Raw genomic sequence first — 21,384 nt, 5'->3', positions numbered from 1 at the left:
CCTGATGTGGGACTCGATCCCGGGACTCCAGGATCACGCCCTGGGCTGAAGGCAGGCACTAAATCACTGAGCCACCCAGGGATCCCCTACTTCTTTTATTGCAATCTTTCTGTCTCCCCCCACACACTTTTGCTTGGCTGCCCTGCATTCATTTACATATTTTGATTATTATTTGTTTACTTAATATATCTTTATTGGATCTTGATATTAAAGCAATACTGGTTTCATAAAATGAATCGGGAACATTTTCATAGATCTCAAAGGCCTGAATTAGTTTAATAACGTTAGCATTACCTTGTTTTTTTAAAAGTTAGGGGGAACTCAGATGAATATATCTGCTCCCGGTGCCTTTTTCAATAGCACCTTCTTTTTCTTATGTTAATTTGTTTAGGTTTCTTATTTCTGGACTAATTTTGTTTGTGATAATTTATCCATTTATATATGTGTATTTATTTATTATGAGAACATGAACATTAGGAGAAGTTGTTGCTCTGTCTCTGCCTTCTCCTCTCAGCATCTCAGCTCTAGCTATAGTGAGCTTCATGTGTCAGGTTTGTAAGCAATCTTAATGGGAAAGTGTTTACTTTGCAACTATGCCGAGCAAGTCATTTTAAAAACCACATGCTTGCTTGTGGAAATAAGCAGACTTCAGGGAGAAATCTAACACAGAGGCTCTGTGAGGCATTACTAATGCCAAGAAAGCCAGGTGGATCACCCAGGCACTCATTGGAAAATTATAGCTGGAGACAAGGGATTCATTGTAAGAAGTGTGAACTATTCCTGAGAAGTTAGAATAAGCTGACCACAAAGTGGGAGTATAATAATTTACTGTTATCATAGTTTAGACAAAAGACGTTGACTCTGAAACCTCTTAATTAGATTTTGTGCTCCTTGATGACCATAGTGATAAGCAACTTAGATTAACTGCTGACCATGTACCAGGATGTGTTCCAAATGTTGTACATGGGTTCATGCCATTAGGCCTCAAGATGACCTGTGGGACAGAGATTATTACTGCCCACATCGTGTGAGGAGGAAACTGGCACAGAGAGGTCCGGTCCGTAACTTGCCTAACTTGACACAGCTGGAACAAGGCAGGTGGGCTGTGAAGGCAGCTGCTCTTTTTCTAGGTGCCATACCCTCCCCGGGGACACTTGACTACCTTCCTGGTAAGGTTTACAGCTTGTTAATCTGTGTAAGAGAGTGACTATCTGAGAAAGGATTTGGAAGATAAATCGCTAAGTGATTGAGCAAATAAGGGAGATTATTGGCTCTAATTCTCAGCAGAAAGGGAAAAGTACTCTAATAGAGCTAAAAATGGAGAGTTGTGGGAACAATGACGTGTTAATTATGGGCCTATCACTTAGAAGCAGTTTACATTTACACTTTTCATCATGGTGTGAAGCCCAGTAATATGCCTTTTGCACAACTTTCTAAGGCCCTATTACTGCTTTTCATTCCTACATCTCCTGTCTTTCTTGACTAATGGATTAAAATGGTCTCAACTCCCCTTAGGGCTGTTAGAATGAACTAGTAAAAATGAATAGGAAGGTTTGGAAAAGTTTGCTGATAGGATTGTCCTGTTTGGGAGGATCAGTTAGTTATTGGTGGTTAATTGTATTTTCTGTGGTTGAGTTTAGGCTGTCTACTAGGGTGAGGTGTTTTTTGGTTTGTTTTTGTTTTGTTTTGAAGAGAGGGTGTGAGAGTGGGGAGGACAGTGGGAAAAGGAGAGGGAAGATCCCAAGCAGGCTCTATGCTCAGCACAGAGCCCAAATGGTGCTCTATTTCACAACCCTGAGATCATGACCTGAGCTGAAATCAAGAGTCGGATACTTAATCGACTGAGCCACCCAGGTGCCTCATAGTGGGGTAAGGTTTTTAAACTTACAAATGACCCTATCAGAAAGATCAGAATGATGGCAGAGTGGAGGAGGAGGAGAGAGACTCTGAAGCCCCATTGATTTACTTCTGATACAGATGGTGTTAGAGTTAGATGTGTGTGGTGACCTTTGTCCATAAGAGGAGGCCATTACATCTGTCCCGCTTGCTATACAGCAATTATGATGATAGAATTGGAAGGAGAGGAGGCTATTATTTATAATACTGAAAATATATAAATAACCTGTATCTTTTTTTTAAGATTTTATTTATTTATTCATGAGAGACACACACACAGAGAGAGAGAGAGAGAGAGAGAGAGAGGCAGAGACACAGGCAGAGGGAGAAGCAGGCTCCATGCAGGGAGCCCGATGCGGGAATCGATCCTGGGACTCCAGGATCATGCCCTGGGCCAAAGGCAGTGCTAAATCGCTGAGCCACCCGGGCTGCCCAGTAACCTGTATCTTGATAGTCAAGAGGCAAACAAATTATAATACTGTGTCTTAGCGGGTACTATATGCAGCCTTACCCAATATGAAAAAAATGCTTTAAAATAATGTTAAAAGACCAGAAGCAGGTGCAAAGTTGGATGTGCAATGTGATCACAGGTCTGAAAAGCACATCAACCAAAACTCTTCCAAGAATGAAATGTGGAAGTATAACTCCACATTTCACACTGTGGTTTTCTCCATGTGGTGGGACATGCCTGTGGAGGGGGCTGAGGGACACATGGGACTCTTTTGCTTCAACTTTTCCATCCTTTCTAAATCTTCTGTAATGATCATGTAAAGTGAGGCTTTCAAAAATGAAAGAGCGGGATCCCTGGGTGGCGCAGCGGTTTGGCGCCTGCCTTTGGCCCAGGGCGCGATCCTGGAGACCCGGGATCGGATCCCACGTCGGGCTCCCGGTGCATGGAGCCTGCTTCTCCCTCTGCCTGTGTCTCTGCCTCTCTCTCTCTCTCTCTCTCTCTCTCTGTGACTATCATGAATAAATAAATAAAATCTTAAAAAAAAAAAAAAAAGAAGAGCAAACGTATTACTGTCTTAACGGGGGGAATCAACTTTATTTTTAAACCTGTTTCACAAAGGATTTGAGAGCGATAAACTTGTTTTTTAAAGAAGAAAATCACTGTGAAAGAGCTTCGGTAGTTAAAAAGCTTCTGTTGAAGCAGTAAACACAGCCTTCTATTTGCTGGCATCACTTCAAGGAGCAGCAATCTGATTGTGTTTAACTGGCACATTGAGAAAGCCCCAGGAGAAACCATGTTAGGAAGAATGTCCCAGATGCCAAATTTCAGAACCATGAGTATGATGCTTCAACATTGCAATGCTGCTGGAGTCATCTCTTTTCACTGTCTGGGAATCAAGGTCTTGGGAGTTTAGAGCTAGCTCAGTAATGTCTGTCAAAGCAGCACCAAAGAGAGACTCCTCATCACACTCAGGAGATGGGGGTGGCTACCATCCTGTCCGGGTCCTTCCAGGAGGACGGCGACAGAGGAAGACCTACTCCTTCCCACATGGAGCAGAGAGCTTTGGATCTGAAGTCAGAGGGGTTGAATCATAGCTGTAGGGTCGCTCTCAGTCTGACCCTGGCCAAGCCAGCATTTAACCTCCCTGGGACATGGTTTGCTCACTTGTAAAATAGGGGATAATATCCTTTATCCTCTACCTCACAGGTTCCATGAAGAACAAGGTGGGATGAGGGTATGAAAAGATTCTGCAGACTATAAGGGGACCCATAGATGTGTGGGATTGTGACTGTGCATGAGCCGCAAGGCATTTCTGACTTGTGACTTAGTATCCAGGGTCTCTGAGGATGCCTTGGCATGCATCCGAGCCTATGCTGGGCTACACAAGTAATGATAACAACAATATCAATAGTAGCTGGTGTTTTGGGAGCACTGTGTGCCAGGCACTGTTCTAAGGACTTTACATGTGTCACCTCATTTTAAAGATTGGTTGATTGATTTTAGAGAGAGTGAGCGAGTGAGCATAGGGAGAGGGAGGGAAAGAGAAACTTTAGCAGATCCTGCACTGATGCAGGGCTCAATCTCATGACCCTGAGATCATGACCTGAGCTGAAATCAAGAGTCTGACACCCAACTGACTGAGCCACCCAGGTGCCCCTGTATCACCTCATTTTAATACTTAAAACAGTTTAATGGTAATGTAGGTACCAAGAGGTAGGTACTGGAATAGTTTCCATTTTACAAATGAGGGAGAAGCCCAGAAAGGTTAAGTAACTTGAACAGGATCACACAGCTAGCAAATGGGGGAGTGGGGTTGGAATCCAGGCCGTCCGACTCTGAAGTCTGATAGAAAGCTGTAGATATTTTTCTCTGCCATACAAGGAAGAAGGGTTTGGGATACTTGCTTATTAACTGGTTATCTTAGTTTCTTAGATTCAAGAGCTGCTGTTGATCAGGTTTGCTTTTCTTTGAGTGTTGCAATGAAGAAAACCTGCTGGTGGGCAGTGAATGGGACAAAGCGAATGGCTTTGTGACTGGTTGGAAATGGGACCCAGGCTGCCTGTGGGAAGGCATCCTTCTCCTCAGTGTCTCTGGCCATCAGAGGAAGGAGATGCTGTGTGGGAAAGGACTGTGACTATGGCTGCATTTTGCAGGAGTAGTTTAAGGAAACAAGAAAGCGATCCAGGGCAGCATTGGGAGGCTTGAACTTGAGCGGAGACTATTTCTTAAGTAGCAGACTCTGATGAGTTTGGAAAGGAGGATTTCTGCTGTTGGGTCTGGGATAAAAACAGCCTTGGACGGAGGCCTGACAGCCCTCGGGACTGAAGGGAGCCGTTCAGGGCAGAGAAAAAGCAGCAGAGGAGCCTGATGTACCTGCGGGCTTTTGCGAGGTTCAGGTTTGGAGGCCAGGCAGCAGGAATAGTTTGAGCACAGCAGCACTGGTCTGGTGTTATGTGCAAGCCCTGGGAATGACATGCTAGTAGCTCTAAGAGCTTTGGGAAGACAGAGGCCCCAACAACCCATCATTATGCATCTTGGTGTTTTTAGTTGGGGCTCAAGGTCTGGGGAGACTAGGGAGGCAGTTCTCATCATTTCTAACATTATGCTTCCAAACCGGGCCAAGCACCTCCTAACCTGTTTTGTATTTCATTAGTTAATGATCCTTCAGTTCAAGGCTAAGTTTAGTCCTGATGGGACTCTACGCAAACTTGATAAGCAAGTTATTTCCAATGACTCCATCTCTGCTCCCCATCTTTCTGTATCCAGAACCTCCTTAAATCTCTTACCATTTAAGCTACTTTCTTTTAAAATTCTTTAGATTACCAGTCTCTTGATCCATCCAAACAGAAGTCATTGTTGGCTTATCCCTAGGATGAGTGATATTTATTTTTTGTTTTTGTGTTTTTATGTGTGTGTGTGTGGTTTTTTGTTTGTTTGAATTGTTTGGATGAGTGATATTTGTAATGTTCAGAAAGGGAGTATATAGAGAGCAAGCTTTCCAAGAGGCCAAGTAGAAGCTGCCTGGCCCTTTGTGATGGTAGCCTTGGGAGTCACGTGACATTGCTTCTGCCATACTGTAATTGGTTGAATGGTCTCAATCCCCCTCATCTCCAAGGGGAGTGGACCTTACCTCTTAATGGGAGGCGTATAGGAGAATTTGCAGCCATTACCAAAACACCCCACACATACACAAACATATTTAAAGGACTACAGTATCTGAGAATTGAAAGGGGTCATAGCGGATGATCTATTTCAGTCCTCTACCATGGCTCAGCTCCTTTTCACAGCTTTCCAGTCCTCCCATGGCTGGACCACTGTGAGGGGGTTGGGGGAGATGACAGGTTCCTTCTGGTCTCTCCTGTCATCCATTCCCACCCCTTCCCAGTCTGTTCTGTTCTTCACTCCATAGCCAGAGTGCTTGTTCTAAAACAGATTTGCTCCTGTACATCACCCATCTTCACCTCCCCACCTCACTCCACTTCAGACCAGATTTTCCAACTTCAGCTCCCCTTGGCTTGTTTGTTTCTGTCAGATAGTTCTAATGCTTTTCCGTAATAATGGAGAAAGCTCTAGAGGTACTTTCTCTCTCTTTGTTAATTTAAAATGTGACTTTTAAGGGCTCTTAGCCACCTCTGGGCTCATGAATACCATCAACACTGCAGAACCATGGAAAGGGGACCTAAGAGAGAATGGTCAAGAAGGATTTTTTCTCTTTCCCGGCATGAAATTTCCAGCTCTCTGCTCAGTTATGTTCTTGCCTCCTTTCCCGAGGAGCTCCCCATTCGGGGGCCCCTCTCTCCTGGCCTTTCTCCCCGCAGCTTCACTCAGGAACTGTGGGTGCTGCCAGTGTGACATCTCTGCGGGTGCTTGTAGTGACGCTGGGTCTTGTGAGATGTCTCTAGTCCTCAGTTGGATGTGAGTAGTTTATTTTTCAGAGAGAAAGATGTCACTGCTGCCAAGCAAGCATAGACAACCTCAGTTACTTGGCTGAGGAAGACTTAGTGGCGTAAAAAGACATTTGCATCCAGAGACACCGTCCTTTCATTTTGCAGTTTGGGTTCTCGGATGAGGTTTATCTGGGCGCCATAGGCCCCGGCAGGTAGCCGCATTCACCTCTGATTTCCTGGGCTGTGAGTTTCACAGTCCAGCCCTTGTAGGTGGTATGGAAATAAGATTGAAGATACACAGGTATCTTCTGCATCTTTGCTTACCTACCACTTCCTCGGAGACCGTGGCTCACCAGCCCTGCCCAGTGGGGCAGCCGCGGCATTTGCATCTGTGTCCTCACGTCGTTGCCTGAATACGTGTACTGAGTGTCCTGTGCTGGGGGCCGCAGCTGTGGGATGGAGAGGTGCCCGTCTGGGCCACCCCTTCTCTCCAGGACCTCCCACAGCAGGCACTTGAGGATTATCCGAGGCCTGACCGGTGGTATTTTGTTTTGCAGGAACAGACAACCTCCAGATAACAGCCAGCCCGACCCCGGCGTCATTTCCTCATGGGAAGGTGTTCCCGATTTCACCAACATGGCCTTTCTCAGAAGTCCAGTCTTCCTCGGCAGTGGCCAGAGTCCAGAGCGTGCTGGGACCGTCCCCCGACAACACCAGCGCGCTGCAGTTCCCCCGAACACCTCCGCCCAAGACGCACCGCAGAGCTAGGGCTCACGGGGACTTCTCTGCTTCCCCTTTCCAAGGAAGTGGCCACAGCGCCCCCCTGGAGCCTTCCAAGGATTCCAGCGAGTCTGTGGTCCACCCGAGACCTCAAGGGGGAAAAGACGCAGCCTCCGAGTCAGGTTTGCCTCACATCAGCATGCTCCCCGCCTTGTCCTCGACCCCATCTCAGCCAGTGTGGGTAGGGACTCCTTCCATTTCAGCCCGGCATTCCCCAAGATCAGACATTCTCCCGTTTCTCCCTCCACGTTCATCCTCTTCATTGGCTCCCAACTCACCTCATTCCATCATCTTTTCTAAACTAGCCGAACAACCCACCAGAGTGCCCTTATTCGCACACACAGCTCCAACTGGCTCCTCTTCAGGTCAGGGCATAGCTAATTCCCCAAACCCGTTTGCTGGGGGCATAAACCAAGCTCCGGCCAAAAATACCCAGGATTTGATAGGCACCCCTCATCTCGGTTTTTCTGGACCCTCAACAGTGCAGCAGCCCAAGCTGCCTCCCGCCGAGGGTCCTCACTCAGCAAGCTCCCCCACACCTGAGTTTCTGAGCTCTGCCCACCTGCCTCCCCCTCCCCTGGCACCTGGAAGTCTTCCTCGGCTTCCAGATGGAACTCCCTCATGGTCGGTGCTGGAAGTGGCTTCAAGGCCTACACCTCCCCGGCCAGTGGAAGCTGGGGTGGCTGAGGGAGCACACAGCGGGGTGTCTTTGGCGGCATCTGAGAGTGAAGCAGCAGCAGCTGTGACCCAGGAGGCCGTATCTTCACTTTTCCAGACTGCAGGATCAGTGGCCGTGGAAACGACCAGCAGAAAGCTAGCCCCTGCTACTGCAAACGACCCCACTCACCCACTACATTTGTCAGCAGCTCCAGAGAATTCCAAAGGGCCCGTCCTTTTGGGGGATCACAGGTCTCCCTCGTTGGTGCCTTCTCCTCTGCCTCTCCCCACAGCCGCCAGCGGAGGGCAAGCCCTCCTTTCCGGGGCATCAGTCAGCACAGCGGCAGACTTTCCCTCGGCACCCACTTTCCTCCAGCCCGTGCAGAATCCTGCCTCCCCGTCCACTGTGCCCCAGAGGCCAGCTCCCCAAGACGAGGGCAGCGAGCGATCCCCTCCTGCGGCAGCTACAGACTTGCCCCTCTCACGCAAATCTCCCAATCTTCTTCCTATGACTCGGGCACTTCCCCTGCGGGAAGGAGATAGCGTGACAGCTGTTTTAGAGAAAAACGAAAAGGCAAATTGGACAGCTGCTGTCCAGCCCCTTCCAAGTAGAGAGATTCCAAGTCCTCACACTGTAAATGGATTCACCTCTGATTCTAGCACAGATCACATTCCATCTTTTTTCACTGCAACGGCGAGAACAAACCTCCTTCCTTCAGAATTAGCTCTCCCTTCCATGCCCTCCATGCAAAGCACCCAGACTATGTCCCCATCCCCTAGCGTGTCCAGCATCAAGCCAGAGACCCATGCATCTGTAGTAGATCACTCCGAGTTGCCAGCTTCAACTTCCCAACAGGTGACAGCATTTCCCTCCTCCACTGAAGTCTATGATTTCTCCGCAGTGAGACATGTGAAAATGCCAGCAACCACAGATGTTTTCTGGAGTTCTCTTTCCACAGAAACTGGATCGCTCTACATAGAGCCAGTGATATCTGGCTTGCCGCAGCAAACAAATTATGATTTAAATGGGCACGCCATTAACTCCACCAGTTGGGAAACTCATTCAGCTTCAACTACTCCTCCCAGTGGTTCAACATCAGCTGCCAGTACAATAAACTCTTCAGATCTCAGAGCTACTGCTGGGCATTCAGTGACTGCAGGAGGCTTTACCATCCAGCATCCAGTCCTTGGTACAAGCACCAGCCAGCCCATTCAACAGTCAGAGGTTACCATGGTTGGAAACCACACAGCCCTCGTGTCCATAACCAATAACTATTCCAGAGACTTCCAAGCAGCAGAGGTTGAAGAGTACACACCCACTAGCCAACAGGCTACGTCTCATCCTCGTCCACAGCTGCCTATGCATCCAACACGTGCTCTTCTGCCAGCCTCTCCAAGCCTAACTTTTACAGCCAACTTGCAGCAAGTGCTTTCAGATGGAATGGACATGAGCCTCTCAATTTCCAGTGATGTCGATCCGTCTCCTGTGACAAGTGCTTCTCCAGCATCCCAGAGTGTCTTGAGATACAACTCTACTGCCGAATCTCCTCCTCTGTCAACCAGGGTCGTATTCAGGACCCCATCCAAAGTTCTGCTGGCTTCTCAGCACCCTGAGAAATGGACAGGTGCAACCACTCGTGCAGGTAGTTTGCTTCTCGGTACCCCCCCAAACAGGTCTGACCGCTTCTGTGGACAAAGGATCTTCACGTTCAACACAGATACCCAGCTTTGCTTAGAAGGAGCAGAAACACACCTTAAGGATGATGAATGAGTTAGCAGCCCCAAATAGTCACGTCCTTGATCCTCTGCTGACTAGTTTTTGAAAAGTACAGTCTCCAACTCAGGATGGTTTGACTTATACAATTTTTCAGCTTTTTACCGGTGCAAAAGCAACATGCATTCAGTAAAAATCATACTTCGGATTTTGAATTTGGATCCTTTCCCAGGCTAGCGATAAGTGGTATGATCCTCTTTCGTGATGCTGGGCAGGGCAGCGAGTCGCAGCGCCCAGCCAGCCACGTGATCATGAGGGTCAACAATGATACAATTACAGCCATCCTGGACCCATGCAACTATTCTTTTCACTTTCAGTATGCTATTCAGTAAATTACCTGAGATATTCAACACTTTATTTTAAATAGGCTTGTATTATTTTTTTAAAGGTTTTATTTATTTATTCATGAGAGACACAGAGAGAGAGGCAGAGACACAGGCAGAGAGAGAAGCAGGCTCTGTGCAGGGAGCCCCATGTGGGACACATCCCAGGCCCCCGGGATCACACCCTGGGCTGAAGGCAGACACTCAAGCGTGGAGCCACCCAGACATCCCAAAATAGGCTTGTATTAGATGATTTTGCAAACCCAGTGTGGGCTAATGTAAGTATTGTGAGCATGGGTAAGGTGGGCTAGGCTAAGCTAGCATGTTCGTAAGTTAGCTGTATTACATGCATTTTTTATTTATGGTCATTTCAACTTATGACATTTCTTTTGGGACGTAACCCCATCGTAAGGAGAGGGAGATCTGTATTCAGAATTTATTTTTTTAAATTTTTATTTATTTTATTTATTTATGATAGTCACACAGAGAGAGAGAGAGAGAGAGAGAGAGAGGCAGAGACACAGGCAGAGGGAGAAGCAGGCTCCATGCACCGGGAGCCCGACGTGGGATTCGATCCCGGGTCTCCAGGATCGCGCCCTGGGCCAAAGGCAGGCGCTAAACCGCTGCGCCACCCAGGGATCCCTGTATTCAGAATTTATTTTTTTTTTGAGAGTTTCCATCTATTTTTTAATAACCTCATAAACACAAGCTTACATGTAAATTGAGCACCAATAAAAAAGATTTTTTTCTGTATTCAGAATTTAAATGTCCTTATTGCCAACCACAGGTTTCCATAAGTGACACTCTCATTAGGGGTAATTGACTTAATGAACCTAGAGCTGTTTTGCCTAAATTCCAGAGCACAGAGACTTTTCATGCCAGCAAACCCGTAAGTGACATCCATCCATCACCACCACAAGTGACATGTGTGCTGCAGACCAGTGACAGACCTTTGCTTTTTTTTCTTTCTGCAGCAGACCCCTCCGTGTCATCCAAGGTGGAGCCAACAGCAGCAGCAGTGGCCACATCGTTACTGGGGAAATCAAGTCCGCTGGCGCTGTCTGCAGCCCTGGTTGCCAAGGGCCCTGGCAGCAGCCCTTCAGCCATGGCCTCAGGATCAGTCAAGAGCAGCTGGACCACTGCTCTAGCTAAAAACGTCACAAACAACACAGCACTTGGCCCAAAGACGACGCCAGGGGCAGTGCATCCGGCCTTCTCATTCACGCCAACCTACATGTTTTCAAGAGCGGCACACACCGTGAGTGCTCATACAGCCATGCAAGGGAACACAGGCACCGCCTCCGGCCTGTTGTCCACTACACACCTCCCCAGGAAACCACAAGCCATGCACACGGGCCTCCCAAACCCCACCAACCCAGACACGCCCAGAGCATCCACCACACGCCCGCTGACTATCACAGCAGCCTTGACATCCATCACAGCACCCGTGAGGGCCACCCGGTTGCCACCTGTGCCAGCGGAAAATACAGACACTGCCCTTCCCGCTGCGTCGACCGCTGTGGTCACAACCGGCAAAATGGCATCCAACCTGGAGTGTCAGATGTCCAGCAGGCTCCTGGTGAAGACAGGTAAGAGTCCACCGTCCTTGGAGTTTACTTGAAAGCAGCAGGCACGCCCTGGCCTCAGAGATGTAGCAGAGATGAGATCGGCGGTTCTCAGCCAGGAACAGTTGTGCTCCTTCTCCCCCAGAAGGTGTTTGGCCCTATCTGGAGACCTTTTTGGAGGGTAGGGAGGGTGCTACTGGCATGTAGTGAGACAGAGACCAGGATGCTGTCAAACGCCCCAGGTACAGAGCGGTCCTACAGCAAAGGATAATCCCTGCCCCAAATGTCCAAGTGCTGAGATTGAGGAGCTCCGGTCCTTATCAAGTGACAGAGGCTTTACGTGACCTGCATTCTGGTCCCGGGATCAGTCCTGCTATCAGAGACCCCCCTAGGGAAACCGTTTCTGCAAATGAATCTGGGAAAACAAACGTGTAGTGAATTTTGCCTGAAGAGCAAACCAGTGATGTCTCATGTGAATGAATGAATGATGAATAAAATGTCACGTCTTGGAAGCCCTGCAGAAGTCAGAAAGGCTTCTGTTAGGTGGTTTCTCAGCCTGCAGGTACAAAAAGTACAGCTGCACGATGAGGGTGCCCAGGATTTCTTTCGATGTTGAAAAGGAGGCCGTGAAAAAGTCGGGTGGTAAATGCTATCTCTAGCCACCACCTCCCAGTTGCAGCAAAGCAGGGCAGGAAGGCACCGGGTGATTTTAACAGTGGGGTAGTGTTGGCTATAAAAAGCACTAGACACGTTATCTGAGCCAGCAAGCCAGTGCTGAATGCTCGAGTCCCGCCTTCCTCTTCACCCTACAAAGGATTAAATGAAATTATATCTAGAGACGTAGCCTATTCTAAAATGGGAAATTGTGAAACTAGGCAGACCAGAAAGTACAGTATCTCTTTCTGTTTCTCAAGGAATTATACCATCTGGTTTTCCACTCCCCCTCCTCTGAAAGGCAGGCAACCCCAACCACCTAGATGCAGAAGTCTGGAACATTCTGTCCCCCTCCCCCTTCTTCCACCACCCCTGTCACCCCAGCCACACCTGGTCAACCACCAGTGCCTTTCATTCAGTTCGACTTCCTTCAGCACCCTTCTCTCCATCCCCATCGCTGCGTCCCTCATTCACCCTGTCATCAGCCACCTCAATTTCTGCAACAACAACCAAATTTATCTGCCTTAGACTAGCCCCCACCCCCTCCAATCTGTTCTTCAGTCTGTAGTCAACGGGACCCTCTAAAATGTATGCTTTTGCTTAAAGCCCTTCACGTCCCATCGCCCGCAGGACCAGGCCTAAACATGTATCCTGAAAGGCTTCGCTCCTCACCCTGTGTCTTTGAACTTGATCTTGTCTCTGCTGGGAGTGGCGAGGGGCGGTCCCTCTCCACTCATCAGGAGATGGCCTTGCTCATCAGGAAACCTTCCTTGATCCCCACCCCCTTGCCCAGGTCCAGGCTGGATGTTCCTAGAGCATGGCAGGCTTCCCTTCAAATAGCACCTGTCACCTTCAGTCACAGGTGCCAGTCTCCACCCCAGGTCTCCATCCCACTCTGCCCCACTTGTGGGGTGGGAACTACAGCTTCCTGAATCAGGGGTGTTTAGGCAGCACAACCTCCCTCAGGGCCTGCGCCTAAGCAGGTTGTTGAGGAACGCCGTGGCAGGTGTTTTCTGCAGGCCCCCCATCAGGACCTGGTACCGCTGAACCCAGTTTTCAAAGTCAAGGGCAGAGTTGGTTAGAAATGAAGTGTGGCTGGCGTATTAGCTTTCTCTCCTCCAGGGCCACACAAACACAAGGGCCTTCCTTCTTTGGGCTTGAGTGGGACCCCAGAGCAACAACCCCAGGCCCCCACTTTCATTGCTTGGACCTGCACCCACCAGACTTCCTCAGAACTTGCAGGAGGTGGAGGATGGAGAGGAGAGGGGAGCTCATTAATTAGGGGGTCTGCTGCCCTACCCTGATGACCGTGCTTCTCTTTGGTCCCACAGTTCTCTTTCTGACCCCAAGGAGAGGGCAGAGCAGTGAAACCTTGAAATTCAACATTGCCAAAGGGCTCACACAGGCATTACGGAAGGCTTTCCACCAGAACGACATCTCGGCTCACGTAAGTCTCTTGGCTCCGTAATGAGACTAAGCCATCCACACCTTCCTCTTGGGCCCAGAGTTTGTTTAGATTGTGTTCCTCCTCCCTGGGTACCATAACCATTCTTGTCAGAAGCCATGTCTTTCTTCATTTTGACAGATAGCTAATAATATGTGGTGACTGGATAAAAGGTCCAATTTTGACATAGAAATGGAGGTTGACTGCCTTATGTCTAAATTTAAAAAAAAATAAAATAAAATAAATTTTTTTTCAAGCATAGATACTGTTCTATTTTTATTTTTATTTTTTTTAAAGATTTTATTTATTCATTGGAGACACACAGAGAGAGAGATAGAGAGGCAGAGACAGGTAGAGGGAGAAGCAGGCCCCATGCAGGGAGCCCGATGTGGGACTCAATCCCGGGTCTCCAGGATCAGGCCCTAAGGCTGAAGGCGGCGCTAAACCACTGAGCCACCTGGGCTGCCCCAGATATAATGTTTTAAACCATCCCGTTATCCCGTTATTGGGGATACTTTAAATACTTTCCCATTGGGAAAGTATTTAATAGTGTTAGTGTAATTCTCAAGAAATTGTCCATTTCCTTTCCCTTTATCTTCCTCAGCATTGTAAATAGTGATTTATTTCTGGACGTTTAAAAATTATTGTAAATTGAGTCCAACTTTGTGCTTCAATAGCCAGCAGCAGACAGGGAAATAAACATGTTTTTTTCCCCAAGCACTTTAATGCCAAGTACTATTTAGTAACCGCCAGCTGATTTCCATGGCATATCCAAGCGATGGAAGCCTCACTTTACACTCTTTTGGATTGATTACAAGTTTTAAAGCCCTACGTGTGATTGGCAGTCGGTGGACAACCCTTTTCGCCTCTTAAAAATATTGCTCTGGCTTTTTTTCCTTTGAGGCCTGTCCTGCAGTTGTATCTAGCTTCGTGGTCTCCATGACCACACCAAGGACTAGGGATGAGGTTTGGTACATAGGTTATTGGTCATTGTCAGCCTCTTTTTTTGGAGGTAGGATGGGGGGAGGAGCAGAGGGAGAGGGAGAGAATCTCAAGCAGACTCCCAGCTGAGCGTGGAGCCAGATGTGGGGCTCAGTCTCACAACCCCGGGATCATGACCTGAGCCAAAACCAAGAATCAGATGCTCAACTGACTGAGCCACCCAGGTGCCCCTGTCAATCCCTTTTATATAATTCTGAGAGAGAGAGAGAGAGAGAGAGAGAAGAAGAAGAAGAAGAAGAAGAAGAAGAAGAAGAAGAAGAAGAAGAAAAGAAGAAAAGAAGATAAGATACGATGCAAGGAAGAAGGATGAAAGGAATGAATTCAGGAATGAGTAAGTCCTTACGACGGCTCACTAAAATCTCCCACGAACCCCATCAGAATCAATCCTAAAAACCCCCAGAAGAACAGAAAGAAAGAAAAAAGAGATAAGAAAGAAAAAGAGATGCATTTCACGAAAAGCATCCATGATGTCTGCACTAGAAACTTTATTTGAAAGTTGAAAATGGGGGCACCTGGGTGGCTCAGTTAGTTAAGAATCTGCCTTTGGCTCAGGTCATGATCTCAAGGTCCTGAGATGGAGCCCCGCTTTGGCTCCCAGCTCCATGGGGAGCCTGCCTCTCCCTCTCTCCCCTGCTCTCTCTTGCTCTCTCTGTCTCTCTCTCGAATACATAAAAAAAGTCTTGAAAGAAAGAAAGAAGAAAATGTAAGTATTTTTATTTGGCCACCTGACATGTAATTTTCATTCAACTTTGGTTGTTTTCAAACTATCTTCAGTTTTTACCTTTTTTGCAAATCATCCCAGACCACTGTGACAATCAGTTATGAATTCATTTTTTAAAAATCAGCCCATTTTTTAAAACTTTTGAAAGGATGTCTGATATTACTGCCAGGAGTGAAAATCAGGATCATTTGCCACAAACAAAAGCTAATCAGAAAAATGAGAATAATGGTAATGACTTGTTAAATTCAAGCTAGACATTGTTGCTTGAGGAAGGCTCTAAGGCTGATGTCTCTGGTGTCCCTTTGTTTAAAAATATGATTAGCAAGCTTTAGAGAGGTGCTAAAAATAATCCCTAAATTGAGACTTGTTCCTTGAGGTCATTAGGATTGGAGCAGAGTCCACTCTTTTAACAGGTGATCTGGTGTTGTATTAAAAACATCTTGAGGGGCACCTGGTTCAGTGATTGAGCATCTGCCTTTGGCTCAGGGTGTGATCCTGGAGTCCTGGGATGGAGTCCCACACCAGGCTCCCTGCAGGGAGCCTGCTTCTCCCTCTGCCTGTGTCTCTTAAAAAAAAAAAAAAAAAAAAAAAAAAAAAAAAAAAAAAAAAGGTTTTATTTATTTATTTAAGAGAGACACAGAGAAAGAAAGAGAGGCAGAGAAATTGGGTCAAAAAGAACTCAAAACATCAGTGTCCCTTGGGACTCAGTTTTAAGGGAGACTTTCCATAGCCCATCCTCATCCTCGTCTTGGTCTTGAACCAACTTCCAAGCCAGGAATGGAGTGGAGTCTGAACAGTCCTTCTCTCAGTTTCTAGAAAGAGGAATCACCTCATCTACTACTAATCCCCATCCTAAAGGAGCCCCCACTTCATCTATCATTTCTGCCTTTTCATTTTCGTAAGTGAAGAGAACTATAACAAAGCTGTTTTTCCCAGCATTTCATCTCTGGAAATCTCTTTTGCCTGCCCTCTCCTGTCTGCCTTCTTGGGTGACTGTTGGTGCTCACAGGATGACACTGAGGCATTTAAGGAATCAAGAAAACCCCCACAGATTTAATTCCCTTCCATGTTGGTTCGCAATAAGTTGTATTTCATTCTATCCCGCTATTTTGAGACTTGCCAATACACGTAGCACTTTTATAAATTATTAGAATATTCGTCGAATGAGAACATCTTGCTCCCCAGCCGTGCCAAATAAGGGTTGTGGTTCGAAGAAATACCAAGAAGGACTTCAAGTATGGTGGAAATAAACACTGAGTTCTGTGGGTCTGTTGTTTTGTAGGTGGACATTCTGGAACATTCTCATAATGTCACCGTTGGTTATTATGCTACCAAAGGGCGGCTGGTGTACTTGCCTGCTGTCGTGATCGAGATGCTGGGTGTTTATGGGATCAGCAATGTCACTGCGGATCTGAAGCAACACACCCCAAACTTACAGTCAGTGGCGGTACTTGCCTCCCCGTGGAATCCCCAGCCTGCAGGCTGCTTCCAGCTGAGAACAGGCAAGTACCTTAGAAAGAAAGGATTCCTGTCCGTTCCGGAATCGGGGGCAGCATCACGAAGATGCCTGTTTAAAAACTTGAGTGCTAGTGGCTCTGTCGTCTCTTAAAGTCCTGTGTACCTTCCTCAAAGGGCCCTGCTAATCAACTGTCCAAGTTCCCTGCCTATGAACCTAAACTTCCTCACCCTGGATTTATTAGAAATAGTCCTTCAGGGACACCTGGGTGGCTCAGCGGTTTGGTGCCTGCCTTCGGCCCAGGGTGTGATCCTGGAGACCTGGGATCAGGTCCCACATCCAGCTCCCAGCATGGAGCCTGCTTCTCTCTCTCTCTGCCTGTGTCTCTGCCTCTCTCTCTCTCTCTGTATCCTCTGTATCTCTCATTAACAAATAAATAAAATCTAAAAAAAAAAAAAAAGAAAGAAAGAAAGAAATAGTTCTTTAGGGGCACCTGGGTGGCTCAGTCGGTTGAGCATCTGCCTTTCGGGTTGCTTGGTCCTGGGATGGAGTACCCACATCAGGCTCCCTCCCTGCTCCATGGGGACCTTGCTTCTCTCTCTCTCTCTCTCTCTCTCTCTTTGTCTTTCTCTCTCTCTGTCTCTCATTAATAAATTAATAAAATATTTTTTAAAAAAGGAACTAGTCCTTCACAGGAGCCTGCCTTCTCAATTTATATAATTAGGACTTTAAGAGCAACAGGCATCGTATTTTTAATTTTTTCCTGTATTACCAGTGGATACTGGTAAGAGCTGAGCATCCATAAAATCTGTGCTTTGGACCAACACTGTTCCAGGGTGCCCCTGAATCAGAAGCTCTGAGCTTTGGCCTCGGAATCTTATTCTCAAGCACCCTCGTGATTCTGATCATGTGGTTGGTTAGCCCCAAGAGTGGAGAAATTATTGAAGTCGAAAGACTCAATCAACTAAGTGATGCAGGTCAATTGACAAGCCCCCACCCCCCAAACCTCCCCCAAGAAATAGAAGGCATGATCTCTCTTTGATTGTTTTTTTTTTTTTAATCATTCTTGGAGCAGATGTCTACCCAGTCCAACAAAATCCTTTGCATTAGAGGGAACCTCAGATTTGATCGTGCTTTTAATTCTTCTTTACTCATAATCATTTTAAGAGCCACTTCCAACCCTGCAACCAAACGTTGTCAGTCCTTATTTGCCTGATTTCTCTGATGTAAATCATGCTGTTTTATATGAAGACTGCTGTTAAGTCCAAGGAGCTAAGTCACACATCACTTCGGCAAGCGCTAATTTATGACTCTCCTTCTAGTGCTACAGTTTGTGAGCCAATCTGACAACATCCAGTCCTGCAAGTTCGCTCAGACGATGGAACAGAGGCTGCAGAAGGCCTTCCAGGATGCTGAGAAGAAGGTCCTAAATACCAAAAGCAACCTGACCATTCAGGTAAGGAGGAGGGTGCTTCAACTGTGTCGTTGATGTTGGCAAGAAGTGACTTGATCTCCTGTTTCAAAGATGCCTGGTGTAAGTGTAACTCCGTCACTTAGACAGGAAGAGGTGCCATGCTGGGGCCCCTGAGAAGACTCAGTTTCAGCACTGATGAGGACGTCTGTGACAGGAGGGGTGCTGTTTTGCTATATACCTGCTGTGGTTTGGGGTTTTATATTTATTTTCCCATGTGACGCTTCCTCAGGCCTTCCCAATACATTTGCTATTTTGTTTTATTTTGTATTGTTTAGTTGTTTGTTTGGGGTTTTGGGGGGTTTTTTGTTTGTTTTTAGATTGTTTTTATTCATGAGAGACACAGAGAGAGGCAGAAACATAGGTAGAGGGAGAAGCAGGCTCCCTGTGGAGAGCCCGATGTAGGACTTGATCCCAGGACCCCTGGATCATGCCCTGAACCAAAGGCAGATGCTCAACAACTGAACCACCCAGGCATCCTGGTTGTTTGTTTAGAGAGAGCACACACAAGGGTGCACAAGAGTGGCGGCGAGGGTAGAGAGAGAGAGGGAGAGAGAATCCCAAGCAGGCTCTGTGCCCATTGTAGAGCCGGGTGCAGGACTCGATCTCATGACCCGGAGATCATGACCAGATGTGAAATCAAGAGTCAGACATTTAACCGACTGAGCCACCCAGACGGCCCAATACATTTACTATTTTAAAAACTGAAGTAGATGTGCAATATAAGGTACAATTTCGTAAAACGAATCAAATGTCTCATAAAATGAAATTAATTCTAAATAGCTAACTCATCAAGATTTGCCTATCCTGTGATTTGCATTGAGTTGTTTCCTAGACATCCACATGAACAGTCACCTTAGTTTAAACAAACACATATAAACATTTTATATTTGGGGCTCATTGTATGCCATTACTGTGCTAAATGTTTTAGAAATATTTTGCTACATAATACTCAAGACATCTTTCTGAAGTATTATTATCATCATTTCACAGAAAATGGGACTGAGAGAGAGGCTAAGAAACTTCTAGAAAGCCACACAGTAAAGAAGGGAATAAGGACTTGAGTCAAGGCCCATAATCTTATCCTATCTGCTATGCTAAACCATGGAACTTTTGGTGAACACATGAATTTTTCTTGGAAAAACCCCACTGCTAGTACAATATATTTCAGTTTCCTGGACTTAACAATAGATATGCCACCAAAAGCTTTCCTCAGACCCACTTTTTTGCAGTTATATAACTAACATCCCACTAAAGACATATGCTTTTTTTTTTTTTTTTTTAAGTAAGCTCCACATCCAGCATGGAACCCAGTGTGGGGCTTGAATTCAGTCAACCCTGAGATCAAGACCTGACCTGAGATCAGAAGTTGGACCTCAATTGACTGAGCCACCCAGGCACTCCAAGACAGATGCTTTTTTTTTTTTAAGATTTTATTTATTCATTCATGAGAGACACACACAAAGAGAGAGGCAGAGACACAGGCAGAGGGAGAAGCAAGCTCCATGCAGGGAGCCCGACGCAGGACTCGGTCCTGGGTCTCCAGGATCATGCCCTGGGCTGAAGGTGGCGCTAAACCACTGAGCCACCCGGGCTGCCCCAATGCTTTTTAATCATATTCATCCAGCCCCCAAATTTCTCTGATTAACTATACAACCCAATGTCCTGTTTTTACTGAACTAAATCCTTTGCAATTAAACCCAGTGGTTTTGAAATTGACATTTAGCATAAGTGAATTATCAGCAAAGCCAATATGAGGTAGAAAGCATACAATTTAATTTGAAGAAGCAGCTTTCCTTTTCTAGATTTATCCAAAATGTATATGGAAGTATCTCATTATGATTCAGTTCATATTAGATTAAGATCTAAAAACGTGTCACAAACATAAGATTTATATAAGAAGTATGACTCAGCTCCCTTGTGGGAGATCTTTTTCTTTCTGATTGGGTTTGTGATCTTCACAGGTGCATGATTCCAGTTAGGGCTTGGAGGCAGAGTGTACTCTGATGGTATTCAGGAAGCACAGACCCATTGAGCACCTCCTGTTTATATAAATAAGTTGCCTTTGGCCTTAAGAAGACTCTGTGTTATGGGATAGTCATGGGCCATGAGATGAAACCTTGTACAGCAAATAACAAAGTTTCCTTGGAAAAGACTGTAACAGACAATTTGAGAACTGCATCTAAATAAATTTTGGGTGCTCTTGAACATTTCAGCAGGTCTTGAAGTAAATGGTTAATTGGGTGAATTGTTTCATTAACCCTGCTCCACTTTTTGCCATGGCTGACAGGAAGCCTGGAACTGCTTTGTAGCCTGGATTCTGGAACCCTCTAGGCCCCTTTATCATGCATATATGTAGCTGCATGCTAATCATCCACCTGGACTTGTTCCAGGACCTGGTTTTATAATTAATAACTTTCCATTTTACTGTATTAAGTATAATTTGGAGGAGCACCTTGGATTTTTTTGGACACATAGGTATTTAATTTGTTCAGAGAGTCGTGGAAAAGTTTTTTTTTTTTTTTTTTTTTTTTTTAACTTGTATAGCATTGGTATTAGGGGCTAGATTGCAGTAGACTCAATTAGGACCTTTTTGGTTGTGAATGACAGACTCTAAGCATATAAGATTTAAGCAAAAAGAAGTAATTGGGGCAGCCCGGGGGGCTTAGCAGTTTAGCACCGCCTTCGGCCCAGGGCCTGATCCTGGAGACCCGGGATCGAGTCCCACGTCGGGCTCCTTGCTTGGAGCCTACTTCTCCCTCTGCCTGTGTCTCTGCACCCCCCCCCCCGCCCCGTGTCTCTCTTGAATACATAAATAAAATCTTAAAAAAAGAGAAAGTAATTGGCTCATAGAACTGAAAGGTTCACAGCATATTTCATTCAGGCCCAATTTGATTCAGGTGCTTATATGATTTCTTTGAAAAGTTCTCTTTGTCTCTTGGCCTTGCCCTGGGCTGACATCATCTTCAGGCCCAGTGGGGTGGCCCCTGGCACCTCCAGGTTTGTCTCATTCTTGTTGCTTACAGTCTTATGGAACCAACATACCTATTTTGGTGGCTTTCCAGTAAAAATCCTGGGATTAGCTCTCATTGGGCTCATTTGGACTGTGTTCCCATTTCTGGAGTCATAACTGTGGCCAAGGAGATAAAATGTCCCAATGTCCCCGAGGCCTGGCTATCCCCACTCCTAGAACTTGGGTAGGGCAGCCCCACCCAAAGCCCATGAACCCAGCTGGAGAGAAGAAGTATGTCCTCAAGGAAATTGTGGTGCTGTCATAGAAGAAAGAAGAATGGATGGTAGGTA

The 21,384-nt window shown here is 46.4% G+C and overlaps 1 protein-coding gene across 6 annotated transcripts in view; it reads left to right on the top strand.

Moving 5' to 3' along the window:
• Positions 1-21,384, top strand: part of KIAA1549L (KIAA1549 like) — a 138,011-nt gene that overhangs the window by 11,468 nt on the left and 105,159 nt on the right. For 2 of the 6 annotated variants that reach the window (XM_038563061.1, XM_038563059.1), the window contains exons 2-7: positions 6,792-7,136; positions 8,574-9,314; positions 10,743-11,357; positions 13,319-13,434; positions 16,437-16,656; positions 17,933-18,066. In XM_038563061.1, the coding sequence (XP_038418989.1) occupies positions 6,792-7,136; positions 8,574-9,314; positions 10,743-11,357; positions 13,319-13,434; positions 16,437-16,656; positions 17,933-18,066 (2,171 nt within the window). The remainder of the gene's footprint in view (positions 1-6,791; positions 7,137-8,573; positions 9,315-10,742; positions 11,358-13,318; positions 13,435-16,436; positions 16,657-17,932; positions 18,067-21,384) is intronic. The other 4 variants (XM_038563060.1, XM_038563062.1, XM_038563064.1 and 1 more) reach the window with 4 other exon arrangements.

Source organism: Canis lupus, chromosome 18 (assembly GCF_011100685.1).
Source record: "Canis lupus familiaris isolate Mischka breed German Shepherd chromosome 18, alternate assembly UU_Cfam_GSD_1.0, whole genome shotgun sequence".
Classification (NCBI taxonomy): domain Eukaryota; kingdom Metazoa; phylum Chordata; class Mammalia; order Carnivora; family Canidae; genus Canis; species Canis lupus.
This window is presented reverse-complemented; position numbering and strand designations above follow the sequence as displayed.